At 31.3% G+C, this 20,834-nt stretch overlaps 1 protein-coding gene across 4 annotated transcripts in view; it reads left to right on the forward strand.

Moving 5' to 3' along the window:
- Positions 1-20,834, forward strand: part of LOC108906939 (growth factor receptor-bound protein 14) — a 700,528-nt gene that overhangs the window by 602,924 nt on the left and 76,770 nt on the right. For 3 of the 4 annotated variants that reach the window (XM_018710384.2, XM_018710385.2, XM_018710386.2), the window contains exon 9: positions 15,259-15,315. The exons of the other annotated variant lie outside the window; for it this stretch is intronic. In XM_018710384.2, the coding sequence (XP_018565900.1) occupies positions 15,259-15,315 (57 nt within the window). The remainder of the gene's footprint in view (positions 1-15,258; positions 15,316-20,834) is intronic. 4 annotated transcript variants of the gene reach the window in all.

Consider the following 20,834-nt stretch of genomic DNA (forward strand, 5'->3'; position numbering starts at 1 on the left):
GCGTTATACAAATTCTATTTCGGTTCCAGTAAAAACTAATACTTCACACATAAGGGCACGAAATTTCCTACCGTACTACAAACCCGATCTCCTAAATTGATGTTGGCAGTTTATTTTTTACCTACCTACGTCTACTACGTATCACACCAACTGTAAAGTCAACCGGCATATTTCAATCGCGTAAACAATGATCGTGCATGGCTGCGAAACTATTAATGGTGCTTTCACACAGAACAGGACTACATATCGTATCGTTTTTATTTCGTGCGTATCATTCACGGCTTAATTTTATTCTGAAGCCATTACGTGAATGATTAGAAACATCTTTATAATCCAGTTTAAATTTTCGTTACCAAAAGCGGGCTATGAAGGATTGATACTTTGGCCTTTTTGTCATTATTTATTTGGTAGTGATTTTTATTTATATAAAATTTGGTATAGACACGGAAATAGTATGGTATTCATTTCGCGAGCTTTGACTATTAGCAATTTTGTTTACGTCATTGGCTCTAATAGGATTTTATCCTATATTTCCACTTAGAATTTAAGTGGACACCACTAGCTTACATTAAACCAATTCTAAATGATTTAACTATTATGGTGTCTATCTGGAAACAATTTACATAATGTGACTTGTAGGTACTTAATTAAAATTTTACTGTAAAACATGTTTCCCATATCTCTTGAAAAGATAACGCCATTTTACGTTTCTGTGCAAATTACATTATGTATAATATTTGTCATTTAAATATCTGTACCTACCACCATTAGTATAAAATAATGTTTAAATTCCCATGTTTGTACTAGTACGTGTAACATAATTTATATATGGAGACAAATATAAAGAAGAGTACCTACTTAAGAACAGGTTTGAAGATTAACTTCAATAAATATTAACAGAAACGTTAGAGATGTCCATTTATAGCGTTAGATATAGGAAATTGTTTAATTTATTATTAATAATTTTAATTTGCAACAGTAACAAGAGTCATATGTTGCAATTGAAACAGTAAATGAAAGTCTACACTAGTAGTAAATAATAGACGAAGAACATATTCTATTACCATTTCGTATCTATTTAATCTAGCAAAGACATTATTTATTCCTTTTTGTTTTTTTTTTTTCAATGAAGTAATAATACATTTCACACATGGCTGATTAAAATTGGCAACAGATGACTTTGCATTTTTATCATAATCTGTAGGTACTACACTTTTTTAAAATCAAAGCAGAACATCGGATAAAACATAATCAAAGTAAAAGATGACAGATATTTTAAAGACTATTAGAAAATTTATATACAGGGTGTCCCGTTCATGTATCAAAAAAAAGTTTTTTTTCTTAGACGCTCTGTTTTCGAGATACAGTGTGTTGAAGTTATTACTTTCCAAATGGTTTTCCTTAATTATCTTTAAATCGGCTAAAGATAAAAATGTCAAAATTTGTACACGAATAAACATTAACTGTGCGTTAAAAATAATATGCAAACGGTTTTTTTCTGAAAAGCAGTGTCGCCGATACAGGTAATTGGAAGGGTACAATCGAAAAAAAAATATGTTAAAGTCAAAATTTATTACATTTCTAAACGGTTCTGTAAACTATAAAGCATACTACAAAAAAGGTATACTTGTCGAAATTCGGTAGCATGTACCATTTTCGAGAAAAATTAAGTTGCATAGAAGCAAGTGGGGGTCAATTTCAGCATCTACAGTAGTTTTGTTCATTTATTTAATTGTGCAGTTGTTTTGTTCTGTATGTCTCCGAGTCTGTTTCCTAATATTTTTCTATTCTTACCAGTTTTTTTAAGCATTCATGTCCATCAACAATTCACTCCAATTAACAATTGTTTATTTTAGTAAGTAGTAGTTTACAATATCTAAAATTAGTTAATAATAGATAATTAATTGCCATAATATTATGTATGTTTATTTTGATTCAGTTTTTTACAACAATCTGAAACTGAAACCAATTTCATTTTTTCGACTTTCGTCGCGTTTACCTTATACGTTTTAATTCACATTTTTTGCAAAAAAGAAAGGAATTAAGACGTTCAAGGATTTTCATCACATGAGGGTCATTCAAAATGAAAAAACCGCGGGGTGATATTAAATTAGAAGGGTGAAATTAAAGATAGGTGTGTAGTTTTTTAAATATAGCACGAAAACAAAGCAAAATTTCGGTATAGTTCATAGGAAAAATTTTGTGAAGAATTGAATTTCTCATCGAAATGGCTTATCTAAAAAATGTAAAAGGAAAATTTTATGCAAAGAATCGTTAATAAACAATTTTAAAGAAAGCAAAATATAAGATTTTTTTGATTTTTTTTACTTTTTTAATAAAATAATTTAGTAAAAACTTGAGAATTTAAGTACAATAAACTTTATTAATAATGTATATACAGTGTGTCCACCGATGGAGTTGACAAGAGCAGAAACTCTTCTGTTTTTGACTTTATCGAAAAATGTCGCTCTTTATAAAAAGTTCTAAAAATGAGACTGTCATACAAACATCTTAGCTTAGATATACAGGGTGCTCATAAATTAAAGAAACACGAAAATTCTCAAGAGAGAAGTACCATTATTTATTATTTTACACAACATTTTTATAAAACAAATTTGTTTATAACCTCAAATAATGTTCTAATGCAAATTTTAGAATCACAATTGCAATTTTTGAGGTGGGAAGTAGCTATACATATAGAGTAAAAGTCGGAACTTCAATAATTTTTTCTCGGATATAAGGATTTTACAAAAAAAAATTTACGATATTGACTCCATTTTTCATGGAGCGTCTATTCTCAAATTTTTGTATCACCGTGTATATTTAATTTCTTTTTAACAGAATATCTAAATAAAAATGTATTTAATTAAAATGCCACAAATGTCTAAGTAATTATAAGCAGCAGTATCCGACTGTCTTGTTTTCCTTCTGCTTCAAAAGAAAATTTTGATTCGTATATACCCTGTACACTAAAGTTTTCTTATTCTAACTGTATCAAATGATGGTCTATCAGTCTAAAAACAGTGAAATCTAACTTGTTTTCGTTTTGCTTGTTAATATTAAACGTTCTCATAGGTATTAAGTACACAAAATCGAAAATATTTGAAATTAAATTCGACGTTTCCTTAATAGCATAATTTGGCAGCGTTCCCAAAAAATCTCGGAACTAAACGTCCTCGAGCAGAGGCAAGCAAATTGAACGAATCGTTTGATGGACATCGTTAAATATTTCGTATAAAAACGGACAGAAAATAAATTGCGGCAACTGCTGTTTTCTCATAGATAATCGGCCACAGACGAGGAGACGTCTGCTATTAGGAAAAACGACCATCGGAAGACACCTTAACGCAGAGTCTTGTCAATGTCAGATAATTTTATTTATTACTTGGCTGGATGCCTAAGACTGAGAAAAATAGTATCTTTCAAGTACAATATAAATTTATTTGGGTATGAGCATATTGTATACATCTTGACCAAGGCGAAATTTGAGATATACCTATAACCTACAAAGTGTGCTAGATCTTAATTGATGAGAATTAATAATAAGTTCAAGACCGGTATGTATCTGGTGGTTTTGCTGGCAAATGATCTTAGCTGTTTAGGGGATATTGAGAGTGTAATTCAATGCTGGAGGGGGAGTTAGTCCGCAGAGTAGTAATTTGCAGCAATATCATTTATTTCTTAAGTAATGCGTCCAATTTTTTCGCCATAGTTGAAAATGAAATTGAGAAAAAATATCAGAAAGTATGTTGAAAAAAAAATCTTGAAAATTCACTCCTGAATTTTAAAATTCAAAAGCAGTGAAGCTTAAAATGAGACACACTATATATCTATGAAGAAGTGTAGTGCGTCTAGCGTTTTCTCTTACCCATATATTTTATAGACTTAATTGATTGATGACCTCTAAAACTATCAAACTGTACTGTCTACTCGAAGCATTTTATTTTAATTGAAACGTAATTGATTAAATGGGGTCGTATGAAGACAACTATAGCAAAAATAAGTAATGTCTTAATAATCATTAATTAGATTATGTTTGACTCAATTTTACACGAAAAGCTTGACATGTTTGGCGTATCTGAAGCGGATATTTCCTCGTACCCAACTTCATGTTTGTGACAATATAAATTCTATAGACATTTGTTACTGCAGCCATAATGACTTAAAAATGTTGATGTCTTTTAAATAATGTGTTATTTTAATCTTCATTTATTTTTTATTTAGGGTATAGATTTTACTTATACGTATATGTATATTTCCTTTCTTTTATGATGTTCTGTTGTTTCCTTCCTCAAATTTTGATTGTAAATGAATATTTGTTTTTACTATTGTCTTTTACACCCTTGTTTTGTAATTGGGTACTACCTGTTGAACATTGTATTAAATAAATAAATAAATAAGTAGGTGTTAACATAGTTCTATACATACATATACATATATCAAAATATAAAAAAATACTTACTTTACTAATCACTTTTCATAAAAATCGAATTTTAAACATGGTATGATGTATTTCAAATGAACGATTTATAGACAAACTGTTTTTATACTTTTATACTCCTTTTTGATATCCATATTTTATTGTACCCATTTCGTTATTTGCGTTCGATAACCGAATTTTGTACGCCTATGGCCGTGATAGCCTTGACATTGAAGTAGTAATCGGCTGTGTCTGGCAACGGTGATGGGTGGATGACAGTCTCCCTCGAAAGGGTCCCCTTGAGAACCTCTGATTTTGCGCAGCACTAAAATTACTGTCGCCACGCGTATCTATTAATCTGGAAATGCAATTGCACTTAATTATTCCATTAGAAGGTTACATGAGCCGGTCAATTATAAATTTAATGGTTTTTATGGTGTTAATTTGATACATACAAATTGCAGCTTAATAACAGTGCCGCTGCCACAGTTAACAAAAACCGTAACCTTATCGTTTTCCCAATACAGGGACGGGCATTGCTAAAAAAAGCTGTTTAAGCTAATAATCCATTAATTTGTGTCCTTATTTGAAGCAGCTGACGCCCTTCAATTTAAAAAAGTGATGTTAGTCAATAAAGGAATTTAGAATCAGTGCAGGTTAATAATCAAAAGAATATCATAAACTCTCATTTAAATACAATTGTCAAAACAATCGGTCCATACGTACTTAAAATATAGCAAAAAAATTGAAAATATTTTTTCAACTTTAACACCCTGTAGAACGAAAAGGAATTAAGTAAGGCATGTTTGGCTCAATCGCTATATTTTGACGTCAACAATCTGCCATTAAGCTGTGTACCATTATTAATGACTCACCCTGTATATTCGAAGAGAAAAGGATATCACTTCCGCCTGGAGGATTTTAACTGAATCAAAAGCCTAATATGAAACTGATGTGGAAGGGTTTTGATACTATTAGAAAATAATACTTAGGAATTTGTTCCCTGTTTATTAAATCTTATAGTTAGTGGGGCCTAAATAAGCGTTAAATTACCATTAATAATTATTGTACTTTGCATATTGCACCAGTGCAGTTGATATGAATCCGATCTGTTCACCTGCGAAGATAATACACAAATGATAGTCCATGCGATATTTGTTGCGATAGAATTCCAAGAAAAGAATAAGCCAATAAAGTTCTGTTATCGGAACTGCTGTAACAATTCACCGCAGCAGGGTGTCAATTAGTAAATAGAAATTTTCACTTTTCTGTATTATTTGCTATTTTTTTGAGCCATGTTTAGCAGAGCTATAACATCACCGACATTTTTTTGTTAATAGGTCGCTCTATGTTTTATAGCATAAATAGATAGCCCTTCTAAAGACGAATTCAATGATATAAGGTTATACCTACTTTTTTGTCATAGTTGTCAAAAAATGGAGGAATTAAATGAAAACAATAATTTATTACCTACCTACTACTTTTTATTTTATTATAGCAAATATTCAATATGGCCCTCCTTAACCTTTGCACAATGCCCAATTCGGTGTTCAAAGTTATCAATTACATTTTGAATAACATCTGGTGTTGTTTCAAACTTCTTCTCTGATACGATTTTTCAATCTTTCGATAGTGTCTGATCTTTTCACATACACTTTGCTTTTTAGATAACCCTACAAAAAAATAATAGTGGATTTAAGTCAGGGGAGTGTGGTGGCCATTCAAGCGGCCCTCTTCTACTATCCATCGATTTGGGATTAAATTTCAACAGGAAAAAAGATACCAATTTTGTTCTATCATTTTGGGACACACTGTATTTGACGAACTGTAGCTCCATGTATATGGAATGTATAATAAATGAGAGTACAGTGTTTTTTTATTTGGTACATAACATTTTTCTTCGCAATATAAATTCTACCACCATCCATTCCGTGAAAATAGAAATACAAACTTAAATAGAATTGTATTTCGTGTATTTCGATATGAATCTGTTTTGTAAATTATAAAAGGAAAATAGAAAATAATACCTGTATATCAGAGGTTTCTATTTAATTTTATAGTTACCGATTGGTGGTAATTTCACTTCCACGTAACTATTTTTATCTTTTTCTCTAATGATGGTACACCATTGTTTATAATAAACAATTACCTTTATTGTCCTTTTCAGCATTATAGTGGTTATTTACAAAAGAATTATGTAACAATACCATGTCCTGGGTAACAATAAAAATAGTGTTATTTTTTCAGCGCATAACAATAATTATTTGGTAAATTATCGTAGATCTTATTACTACTAATTCGGATCTATATATTGCTGCTTTTGAATGTGTCAACAACTTGTATCGAGAATTAGTTTATTTTATCGAATTTGTAAAGAGGCCTTTGCGATTAATCGTTTTTTAACTTTTAAAACTTGCTATAGATAAAAACTACTGGAGAATTTTTTACTCTGCACTGTTTCCCCTTTTTGAAATAGAAAAAAATTAAGTGGTTTGTTATTTTATTTAAAATCAGTTCCACCAGCAACCATACACGCATATATTTTAGAACTGGATGTTTATTTAATCTATCTTAATGTATGTTTGTATGTTTAACCAACGTATCCTGTAGAGAATATGCACCACACGGATCACATTAACATAGGAAAATTTAGCTAGCTCTTAACCATGCTGACATGACCTTGAATAACCTTTACGTTTATACAAATTGTGTTGGAGACTTTAAGATAAATTACTCAACATTTAATTAAAAGTTTTTAACAAATGTCACCTTAATGTTTTAAAATTGAATATATTTTTTATCAAAATATTCAAATTATCAAATATCGACAAATATGTCCTAGTCACGGTGAAATAAAGAGTAAAATTAAATTAAAATATTGTTCCATACACTGAGAAAACTGTTAATTTAGCTACTACATTTTTATTTTTTGAACATAATTAACCTTGACCAAAAATCATAAGCAGTCTATCATGTCTAGAGTACTACAATCATTCAAGACGATATACCTCCAATTTCCAACTTATAGGAAGTCAGTCATGAGTTTCTCTTGTTACAGCATCTATTTGCTTTGCTTTTCAAAGAAAAAAAAACAGTACTCAAAAATTTATATTTAAATACAGTTGTCGTTTGCTTAAACTGGAAATAATACCATGTTTATATAATTGAACAAATGCTACCAAGTAATCTTAATTCCAACATGAAAGTTGTTTTGTTTGCGTGCTACAGGGTATTTAAGTTGAAATTAAAAACAATATTTTTGTCTGCAACTGCGAAACTGATGAATCAATTATCTTCAAATTTAGCGTAAGATATACATGACCCTCTATTAGCACAAATTTTAACTCAATACGTAGCCCGAGTGACATATAATTGCTGAAATTTTATACTAATAGAATGTCAAACCATTGGATGTCATGCCATATTTGAAGATAATTGGTTCATTGTAGTTATATGGAAAATCTTGTTTAATTTCACTTTAATTTTGCAACTTGCAAACGCTGTAATATTGGACTAAGGTATATTTCGCCTAATTATTGTATTTGTAACGCTATGAACATCTTCAACGTTGGACATTTGATAGTTTGTCACATAGTACAGGATGTAACTTTCAGTGGGGGTCATATTTATACAGAAGCTTCCTTTGACCTTTAGAAACACTTACCAAGGGTTTAGTTTTTCATATTCCGTTGTGAAAACTTATGTTTTTTTACCTGTTGTTAGTAATTTTCGTACACAAACTAATGTAACCTCAAATAACTGTATGCTTTAGTCGCAGCGCATTTAGTCGTCGTCGTCGTCGTTTCCCAACAGACTTGTATAGAGAAGAGTAACTGCACCACCACAACCTGTTGATGGCTTTCAACGGTGAAAAACGTTCATATTCACATTTAGATGTACTGTCTCCAAAAGCGAGGCAACAACTGACCCCCGTCACTGTTGACGCACACTATCTCCCTCTACGTGCACTGTAGGTTGCCAACAATCTTGAAAATATATGAATGTTACAGGGTGGGCGTGTTATAATGTTGGACCAATCTGATAAATATTTCTTATTCAGTACTTATAAATCGGCGTAATGTATCTGATATCGTCTTCTTTGCTCGTGGTGACATTCAAATGACACGTCGCTAAGTTATACAAAAGCAATCTGTTTTATCAAATTATTTTTCATAATCACTTCCCACAATGTAGGTTGATTTCAAAACAACTAGCAACGTTGATAGTGCACTAATTCCGGGTGTCCCCATATTCAGGGGAACACTATACTGCCCCTAAAAAACTGACCCCCACTTAAAGTTACACCTTGTATAACCTATGTTTTACCCTCCAAGCTCCATTCTTACGATCTTAGTGGACCATCCTCAGACCGTTGTCGAATTCTTGACCCGAGTCACAGTAATTCGTCCAATGTTAGAAATAAAACACTCATATAATCTTTCCGAAGTCAGTTAAACATGTATAAAAACGCCTTGCAATAAAATTTAATGAGTTTCGTAGGCGCCCTAAAAATGTTTTCTGCTAAAGGTAAAAAATAATAATAATTTGTATACAGGGTGTAACGTAAAGGTTGGGAATAAATTAAACGGTGGATTCTTTAGTTTAAAAAATAAATTTTTGTCATATGAAGTTATGCTCTACGAGTTTTCTTTTCCAAGCTACAGGGCGCTAAAAAATTTCAAAAAATTTAGTTTTTCTCCAACAACTTTCGAACATTAGAAGATAATGGAATGAAATTTTATCCATAGCTTAATTTGATAATCCCCTAGTAACAGGAAAAAGATTGGCTTTGTAAGTTACTCAGTGGCGTGCGTACATCTTATACCGTAAGGTTTTTCGAAGAAAATTGTGGTACGCCACTGGTAAAAACATTTTTTTAATATCTTTTTATGATGCACATTTTATTTTAAACAAAATTACCCTCTTGCGTTTTATTCCTAGCTCTTGTCATTTTTCCGCAAATAAAACTTTTGTAAATACCATTTTTCCCCGCTGCTAACATAGAAAAATGAAAATAACAAAACATTATGATGTATGCTTTGACTCAGCCACCGAAAATGGTCAAATAGGCATTAAAAAAAGACTTATTTGTATTGAAAATGATATTAAAGTATCACATTATTTTAACAATAATAAAAAAACACTAGTGACTTAGGAATTTAAAGAATTTATTGAGTAGGTAATAAGAAATAATAAACAACAAACAAGATTACAAAATGTGCTGGAAATGTTGCCCCCCAACTTCAGTACATTTTCAATGCGTTTTCTCGTGGATTCTCTTACTCGTCCAAAAATTCCAGGCATATCTCGAATTAGCTGACAGCCCATTTCAACTCTTTGACGAAGAATCTGTACATCAGAAATGGGAACGGAATAAACTATGGTTTTTAAGTGCCCCCACACATAATAGTCTAACGGATTAAGTTCGGGAGAACGAGCAGGCCACGCTCTTGGCCTTACACGACCTATCCATTTATTGGGGAACGTTTCATTGAGGTATTCTCTAACTTCTCGCCTAAAGTGAGCTGGGGCGCCATCATGCATAAACCACATGTTCTGGCGTGTTTCAATTGGAACTTCTTCTAAAGTCGCACAGCTAACACAGTATTCCCGTTGGCAAGGCCGTAAATAAAATGCATATCTGCTAATTCTGGAAATGAGTAGTCCATTTCTAACAGATCTAAACCAAAATACAACCGTTTAAGGAAAGCTAAATGTCATAACTGACGATGATGTTTTGTCTGAAAACATCTGAAAACAAATTTTGGTGGCTTGGTCAAAGCATACTTCATAATGTTTTTATTTTCATTTTCCTATGTTAGCAGTGGGAAAAAATAGTATTTACAAAACGTTTATTTACGGAAAAGTGACAAGAGCTAGGAATAAAACGCAAGAGGGTAATTTTGTTTAAAATAAAAAGTGGATAATAAAAAAATATCAAAAAAATGTTTTCACCAGTGGCTTACCACAATTTTCTTCGAAAAACCTTACGGTATAATCCGTACGCACGCCACTGAGTAACTTACAAAGCCAATCTTTTTCCTGTTACTCGGGGATTATCAAATTAAGCTATGGATAAAATTTCATTCCATTACCTTCTAATGTTCGAAAGTTATTGGAGAAAAACTAATTTTTTTTATATTTTTTAACGCCCTGTAGCTTGGAAAAGAAAACCCGTAGAGCATAACTTCATATGACAAAAATTTATTTTTTAAACTAAAGAATCCACCGATTAATTTATTCCCAACCTTTACGTTACACCCTGTATAATGTGTAGAAAATTTCTATTACATGTTCATTTGGTCAACAACATAATACTTCAATTATTTATGTTCTCAAACAATTTTATTATATTGATGGTAAATTTTGGTTATGACATATCAAAAAACATTTACATTTTCATTAAAATATATTACTGCTGAGTAGGAACGAATGGGAAGGTGTAAACATATCCTTGCCAGGAAAGGATGACGAAAGGTTGTTAGTTTAGATTATAAAAGTTATTAAATAAAAATAATCAATAAAATAATTCCGCATTACTGCACTGCACTAGTACGCAATTTGTCAACAACTGAAATTTATCGCCGGTCGCCCAGTGCGGTTATGTTTGTGCGCCGTTTGCCCGCACGCACATTCTTCAACTGGACGTATACATTTCTACCACCTCCACGTTTAGTTCGACTAGACTTGTACATATACAGGGTGATTCACAATTTATCCAAAAAAATTTGGGAATAGATGCGGCATGAGAAATGGATCAATATTGTAAAAATAATTTTTGTAAAATCCTTATAGTTTCTGAGAAAAAAATTATTGAAGTTATAGCACATTAAACCACTACATAGCTAGACAACTGTAGTCTCTAGTGTCATTCGCAATACGCGTGGAGAGCCATGTGACTCCTAATACTGAAATCCGTCGTTGCGGTAGTTTTTACCTGTTATCTGTAATGTTTACAACAGTTTTTTAGTAGTTAGTGTCAAAAATGGTTTGCGTGTATAGCAAATCAGAGTTGATGGATATCGTTTTAATTTATGGTAAAGCAAGACAACATTTGTATTATGGTGAAGCATTTGTGTTATGGTGAAGCAAGACATCATTTGTGTTAGTTCGTAGAAAGTGAGTAAGACGGACCCAAATGTGTTTACACGTGAGTGGATAAAATTTTGAACAATTGCTGTTGCAGCATCGGGTATGTCAAATGATTTTATTATTTAAAAACACAAATTAATTTTATTAATAATTAATAAAGGCAAAAGCATTTGAATTTGCCGATATAAAATAGGTGCGATAAAATTCTATTTACATATTTCTTTCCTTGAGAAAGTTTTTGTCCGTTTTTATCACGCCGTCATACCGGTCGCATTGTGCGAGTTCGGGTTTTACAGTGGACCAGTTTCCAGTGCCGTGCAGAAGTGTATTTTCAAATCAATTTCGAACTGACCTTTTTGATTTTTTCTTTACAAAATTGTATTTGTAAGGGTCCCCTGTACATCCAAAATTTTTTTTTTGGATAAGTTCTGAAACCCTGTATAGATGTGGCTAAATAAATATGGGAACAAGTTTTTCAAATATTTCATTGCCTAGTTACTGTGTAGCGACCTAACCTGGACATATGTACTGCCTAGCTCTTTGGTCTTCAATTGAGATAGGAAATAATATACATACATGGCTACACGATTGTCGAATATGTATATCTGTTATCTTTTTTTTCAATATTTTGGGATCACAGCATCTACATCTTTCATTTTTTAAATACTCTAGACTCTAAACAAACTTTTATACCAAACTGTCTTGAAATATGAATAAGACATTCGCCACATCATGAAGTAGAAACAGTTTTCCACAGCAACGTCGAACTGAGTTGACTTAAATGTTGTGTCTAACATTGCACTAAACATTCGTAGCATCATGTGGCGCCTGCTTTAATCTCAAATGTTATCTGGTAGCGTTTGTGCTATTAATTTAAACGCTCAATAAAACATGAGGCGGCAATTTCACAGTAAGTCGTTTTCGTTTATTAATATAATTAATATAAAATATAAACGAATTTGCCTGGCATTTGCAGGGCTTACTTTTTAATTATGCGGATGAAGAGTGCACATTCTAAAAAAATCGACACACGGGGCGATAAGATAAGCAAATATTTGCCCGTGTCCTGCCTTCGTAATCCAAACATATCGATTACGGATGCATCGGTTGCTCTATAAAATATCAAAAAACTTGCATATGTACCTTACAATTTCAAGGGCGTGCTCGTTGGCTTAACGTAAATATATACCGTATAATAAATCATCACTATCATTAGATCGATTTGCTAAATACCTAAGGTTATTGAGTTGGAAGTTGGTAAGATATAATAAAAAAAAACTACAATCTTTATGGTTATTGCAATTGCTGTGGAATATTAATATAATGAACAAAATAATTCTTAATCGGTGACATAATAATTTAATGCGCTTTTAATATCTATAAATGACAATCAGTATTCAGAGTAATTTTATGATAGATATGATTTTGCAGTATTTCACCAACGAAATTTTCTTTCTCTCTTAAACGAGTAATTTTTCGAAATAATTATCGGGTGTTAATTTTGTTTGTTAAAGTGTATCTGAAGATGTTTTACATAAACTATGAGATTTGGACTAATGACGTAATTGAGTAAAGCCAAAAATCTGAATTTGTATACATATACAGTGTGTTCTATAAGCTTTATGACAAACTTTGACATATGATAGCTGAGTTAATTTTTTCTTATGTGAACATAGGTCCGAGTCGGGTTAAATTTAGAAGTATTAAAGAAAATGTTATTTCATATTTCAATCAAAGTAGCCTGATAAATAATAATGGTGGTTACTATAACATTAATTATTATTTGTGTCATTTTGCTTATTCATTTGACACTTAGTGTTAAAGTGGTAAATAAAAACTGCATTTATTTACAACTGAAGAGTATGCAGATATTGTTTATTTGTATATGGGTTTTCCAATGGGAACACCAGACAAACAGCCTGAGAATACCGACGAAGATACCCAAATAGGCATCAACCTGCCGTCACAGTCTTTAGTGCATCATTTCGTAGACTTCGAAAAGAAGGTAACCACGCTCCAAAAAAGGCCATCCCGTCCTATTGAAGTGAACGTGCAAAATGAAAGAGATATAATAGATGCTGTCAATGAGGTACAATGGCATGGCCATCGCGTTCCCCAGATCTGAATCCTTTGGACTTTTATTTATGGGGATGTATGAAGCAGCTTGTCTGCCATATTGAAATCACTACCCGTCAGCAGTTGCTTGAAAGAATTCAGGATGCAGCTAACCAGATAAGAAATGGTCAAAATCTCATCCGTCGAGTGATGGAATCTTTAGTTTGCCAATGTGAGGCTTGCATTCATGCCCATGGTCGACATTTTGAACAATTTTTATAATCTTAACATTTGTTAATTTGGTTAATAAAGGTTAACTAATGTTTAAACACATAGTAAATATTGTTATAGCAATCAACGATCATTTTTAATCATAAGGCTACTTTGATTGAAAAATGAAATTATATTTTTTTAGATACTACTACTAAACAAAAACGAATCGCACCTATGTTCATATAAAAAAGAATATTTGAAATTAATCCAGCTACCTTCTGTCATAGAGCTTGTAGAACACCCTGAAAGTCAACCAGTGGCGTAGAAAACGAGTTATTTTGGAGTTACTAATTTGCAGTACTTCGAAATTACCACGACTTCTTTAAACTGTTGATAGTATTTAAAATCATACTTATAAAATTTTTACATATTTTTTCTCTAATACTTTACAGTTACTGTCGATTTATTTTTTCTTTGAAATACATTTATGAAACAAATGCACCGAGCGAGTGGCGTCGAAATTGTGAAGTTTTAGTGACAGTGAACTTGTACAGCTTGACCAAACCTATCTTGTTCGCGAGATGCGCAGATCAAGAAGAGAGTCCGTGGTAGGAGCGACAGAAACAGGAGACCTGAATAGTAGGGCAGTAGGTTCAGGCAGAGAATGAGTTCCGGTGCTAGTCCAGCAATCTTACCACTGCAGACACTCGCGGGCAAAATAAATTTGGTGTCATTGGCCTGTTTCATCAATTTGCGTCAAACATTTTCAGAGACATTTGACATGCTGCTTCTTGAAAACTAAAGACACAGGTTCATGCGATCTTTTATTGTTTTTAATCATAGAATCATCCGTACAATTTTGTCATCCTGTATATGTAATATTTTTTTGTGATCATTCCATAATTTGTCGCTGTTATCATGAAAAGTCTAATTAGACATTTGTGTGGTAGAAATGAAGCATACATATTTTGACGTGTTCATCGAACTGAGAAACTGGAGATTATTGTTGTATCGAATCCCAGAAACATAGTAGCAATAAAAACTAAAATTCAATATGCGAGCATGCTTTTTAAATACGAGTATATGTATATCAAAAGCGGATTGGTAAATTGATTTATTATATGTTTGATATTCAGTATATTTAATGTTGGTAATATATCACCCTGAATTTGAATAAATTAAAAATTTTCCAAGCAAATAATTTTCATTTAAGATTTAATATAATTAAAATAATTATTTAAGGAGTTACTTTTTTAAGAGTATAATCAAACCAAAAAAATAATCAGCAAGGGATGGGATGGAATCAATGTTATTATTTAATAATTAGCACAAAAACATTCATACATTTTTTTTCTGACGAATAATATTCCGTGTTAAATTAATAATAACATGGGACAACCATTCCTCGCTGCTAATATTATATATAGTTTTTTTCTTTTAATACAAATATCTAAACTTCAGACACTTTTTTTGAACAGGTCCAACTAATCCGATCAAAACCACTTAATGGCCCCATGTTCAAATTAGGAACTTATGTAAGTAGAGTATATAATTTTTTAAACATTCAGTCAATAATAATTGTCAAGTAATGAAAATAAAATATTGCCATAAACATTAGACGCATCACAATCATCAAATTCATAATATTGTTGGTACTTTAACCAGACTTTAACCACTATAAAAAAAACATTTATTTTTTAATGGACGTATTGTTTTAATAAATGTAACATAACGTAAATCAAAATGACGCACTCAAAAACACAAAATTTTGTGGGTACCTATAATTTGTATTGGTTGAATTTGCTTACTAATTTCGGGAACTTCATTATGCATCCCATCTTCATGTCATTCTTAGATATTTAAGTTGTGAAAGAAATTGTATTTTCATGAATGTAAAAACAAAGAAATTTTTAAAATTGATTACAAATAAAACACTTAACAAATACACTGGGTATAATGGACCAGAGACAATAATAATGTAAAAAACTTGAATCCTTAATTATTGTCTGTTAAAAAAATGGGACTGTGACAGGGTGTATCGAAACTTTGTTACTTTCTGAGACAAATATAGCAAACTGTATTGGAGGGCTTACAGCAAAAATATAGAACAAGATACAGGGTGGTGAATTAACATTTTTTACAATTTTATATCACTAAACTCTTTTTTAAAAGTTTACGATTATAAAATTATTTATTTTATTCATATGGGAGACTGATAACATGTTTCACCCTGTTAATTTTTTACCAATGATACCAGTTTAAATTTTTTGTTACAGTTACAGAGTTTTATTTAACTATAATATTGACAAGCAGTCTACCACAACGCAATTCAATGATGAAGATATTTGTATGTACTTTATTACAAATTATAACTATTAATAAAATAAAGAGAATAATAGCCAACAGGAGTGCCATCAAAACTCAGTTTCTTTAAAATTACGTTATGTTAACTTTTAATCGGGACAATAATGACACAAAAAAATTGTAATAAGTTCAATTTCTGTGAGTAAATAACAAATTCCAAATAGATGGGTAAGATGAAAACATGGTGCTTATACAGGGTGTTTCAGAAAACATGGGCCAACGCTCGGGGGCAGATTCCTAACCCAAAAGCAAGATTATTTTTTCACATCAACATGGGTCCGATTTCGCTTCGTTCCTTAGTTATAGGGTGTCAAAGTTTTAAAATAAAATATGTTTTTCCAAAAATCTAGATTTTCAGTTGAGGGAATTAAATAAAATTTGAACAACTAACTATTTGCAACCGAATACACATTCCTAAGTATTATTTGGTGAAATAGTAGACTTTTGTCAAAAAGTCGGTTTAATGGTCTTATTCAGCGCTGGGACTCACGAGGTGACTTGGTTTTACAATTCCCTTCATTCCTTTTTTTTTATTTCCTATACTTCTCCTGTAGTAGTCCCTTATTCCAATTACCTCAAATTTGTATCCATTTGGTCCATGGTCTGCTTCTTCTCTTCCCCGTTACTTTTGTCAATACTTGTTTTGTCCGTCTCGTCTCTCTTCATATCTTTGTAAATGCTCCAACCACCTCATTCTTTGTGCTCTAAATATATCTGTTATCTATGTCTTCCCATAACTTTCTATCAATTCATCATTTGTTTTACTCTGTCACAGCTCTCCTTGTCTCTTTCCTTTATGAGTACATTTTTCATGATCCGTCGTTCTCCTTTCATGTATACTTGTTGTGAATCATCGTGATACCCTGTATATGATAACTGTGCAGGCAGTAAACAGTGGACACTTTGTTGAGCTCTATTTTCCGGCACAGCCACACTAACGGGGCAATAAAACCAGAAATGAATGTCAAAATCCTTCCATTCGGCTTATTTGAAACTGTCCACCATTAATTACGTGCCGTTGGTTTATACGTAGTGCACCATTTTTTAAATTAACTTCTGATCTACATGCAGTTTATTTTTGCCATTATACTTAGTCGGGGGGCACTAACTTCCATGTGTCACTGTAATTCACTCTAAAAAGTTTATTCCAGTTCTGTGAATTAGAAAATGGATAACTTTACCATGAAATTGTGTAATTTTTTTACTTCGAATCGAATTACTACGAATCGCATTTAGGAAATGAAAGTGAACAACTAGAAATTACATTACCTTTAACGTTATTAGAAATAATGGAAGAATATTTTCTTCCCGTAGTGTAATCATAATTAAAATTGAGTTTTTATTTCACCTTTAGTAAAATAAAGGTGAAACCACATTACGAACATTTGCAGTCATTAAAAGTGTTTTATCGGTACAGTCACGATATTTTCTGTTTAGCTAGTTGTGATTCCGACATGACGAAATCAAAATAATAACGCCGTATTTATATTATTTTGCCTTTTTATGCCTAATTAATATAGATTTTACACCAAATGCAGATTTGACATTTAAATCAGTCAAAATTAATGTCTCTTGTTTAACACAGGGGCAGGCTTGACCGCATAATTACTTGCTCAAGTTATACATGGAAATACGAGTAAGTTTGTTATGCTTCCCTATACAAACTGGTTTGTGCAAGTTAGCAGCGGGTACGTATGGAACGGCCATCGGCCAACTTATTTTTTATGTATTCCTTTAAATATATGTGTACATTACTTACTTTTGTTTTCCCTGTGCAACATGCTATTAAGAAAACTGGCTTTTTTCTGTACTAAATAATTTGTCTCAAAATTCATATAGACGACAAAAATAAAACAGTATATTTTTTATAATTTAATTTATTTATTGTAAGAAATAAAAAATTGAATCTGCTAATAATGTATTGCATTAGATAAACTGTCCATCTCGTAAAATGAATTTTTATATTGCATTTTAGTTTTAGAATAAGAAATGTATAATTTGCCTTCGTTTAATAAAAATCTAAATTTTCTTTAGAGGACTGAAATAAAATGTTTCTTTTTTTTCTCATGAGCGTTTTTCGAAATTTGGAGAAACTACACAAGTTTTGGCATTTTTTTTAAATGTCAGTTGATAGAGAAAATTACGGGCTTTTGTTCAGCCAGGGGATTTTTTCCTTTCATTGGCGATAACGTTCCGTTAAAAATTAAACAAAATGACACATAAAGTTAGATTTGAATGAATTAACTGAACATTTTCTCTTTCCTGGGCTGTAAAATATTCGGAGAGATTTACATAAAATTTTTACTTTCATGGACTTTAATTTTATTTTTTGTGGTGTGAGATTTGGAAATATGTAAGCACAATTGTGCAAAACTAGTTTACAAAATGGCATATAAAAATTTGGTACTTCGTTGATGTGTGCAAAATTGTTAATGTAATTGTGCAACTTTGTGCAAAATTAATAAATATAAGAGTGTTCAATTGTTGCTTGTTTTAGTTGGAGGGAACGGTTAACTTCATACTATATAAAAAGTCGTGTTAGTTTCTCCTTCATATATGTACATGCATTTAGAAATAGATGTGCAAAATTGTACAAAATTATAGTATATTTTATGTATACAATTTATTAATTCGAAGTCAATCTTGGCAGGCTTAAATTTCAAGAAGGTATTATACAAAATTCAACAATACTCAAACAGAAGTGAAATTTTTAATTAAGCGAAAACTAAAATTAGAAACACCATTGAAGTAATTCAAAGACCCACTAAAATTAATATCAAAATAATTTTAATTAATTAAATGTTTATGTACATTTTAATTTTTTACAATTGATTTTTTTATAAATTTAAACTTGTGAATAAAAGGGTTTATAGACTGTACGTAAGTAATACATTTTTGCACCGCCTTTTAGTCATTCTCTGTAAATAAATATATATTTACAAAGACCTCTCGACGAGCAACAATATTACACAATATTTAAACATGACCGAGTTGATTGAGTCCACTTATTACAAGATTCAATAGTTTTGAGTGTTTCGTATCCGTATCTTGATGAATGTTGCAATAAATTTTAAACGTATTTCTACTCCTTATAACCAATAATGGACCGTTCACGTTTAATAACGTCGCTCCACTAACATATTGTGCTGATAAAACGTTAAAACCAACAATAGTAATGAATATCTAGAAGACATTTGGATAGAAATCTTGAAAACACATTTGGATGTATCATTAGCCTTGATATAACAACATTGCCACTTAAGACTGTATAAAATTACACTAGATACAATTTTTTTTACTTTTACGGCATCACTATTCACGGTTTTATAACCAAACTTCAGCCATGTACATTACTATAACATTGCTTATCTCTCAATTTGTATGATTCATTTTGAATGACTTGATGGTTTATGAAACCGTACATTTTTATTTAAACTTCTGAGTTCCATTACTCTGAAAACAATTTTACAAATTATGCAGGATATTTTGAAAGTAATATAATAAAATTTATCAAATGCTAGAGTATTGTTCAAATTATGAGTGTCAGTAATTATTGCCCTATAAATTTATATTTTCTATTCTACCACTTCAAAAGACTTCTGTTTATAGGCTACCAATTTTTATTCAAATCCGTTTATATATTCATGACATTTAACAAAGAAATATTAGCTTTTCAAAACTCCGCCCTGTAATCGAGAACTAAGGTATTAGTCCAGTTGGTAGAGGTTCGGCCTGTGTCAAACCTTGATAACCCGGAAATAACTACAGGCCTACTTTAAATGATGAGTACAATAACAGGCTAATTTGCTGACAAAGTATTTTATCAGGAAAAAAAGTTATTAACAATTTAATAGTGATTACGAAATTTATAATAACAAAGCCGTGAGATTGAAAAAACGTTATAAAACGTCAATTTTTTAAAGTTGCTGTAAAAATGTTAATTATAAACAAAACGTAATAAAACTTTCGAACACTATAGTTCAGTATATATACAATAATGACGCTAAAGCCGAAAATCAGGAGAGCAAAACTTTTTGTTCTATAAGGTGTTATAGTTACATTCATCGACATATGAAGCTCGAAACTGCCAAATTTGTTCGAAGCTTTGCTGACACTTGAAATTTGGTACACACATAGTGTATATATGCAGACACCAAAAGCAACTTGCAAAATTCAATTATCTTCATTTTTGCAGCTTTGGTAAGGTTTTATATGTCACCCTAGTTTTATACGTCACCGTTTTTTTTTAATTTTTGGAAAAATATATATGTATATTTATAAAATATTCCATCACGGTAGATTAACCAATACAATTACCTACAATTCCTATCCTACAATCCTAAGCTACTTAACATTTTGCGCCGTGTTAGCCGTAGTAGTACATTATTCAACATATCAACATAAAACAAAATCGTGCGTGTGGGGTAAACCTTTAACTTTTCATTTTCGAGCGCGAGCTCCGCTCTTCGGCGCTTGTATACTATTAGTAATATGCAACAGTAAATTTAACCAATTGTATTGTAATATTTTTTTAAATTGTAGGTAATTGTGCTGGCTAATCTACACTAATGGAATATTTTATAAATATACATAAACATACGTCCAAAAATTAAAAAAACGGTTACGTATAAAACTAGGGTGACGTATAAAACCTTACCAAAGCTGCAAAAATGAAGATACTTCAATTTTG

The sequence above is a fragment of the Anoplophora glabripennis genome, unplaced genomic scaffold (genome assembly GCF_000390285.2).
Source record: "Anoplophora glabripennis isolate ALB-LARVAE unplaced genomic scaffold, Agla_2.0 scaffold244, whole genome shotgun sequence".
In the NCBI taxonomy this organism is placed as follows: Eukaryota; Metazoa; Arthropoda; class Insecta; order Coleoptera; family Cerambycidae; genus Anoplophora; species Anoplophora glabripennis.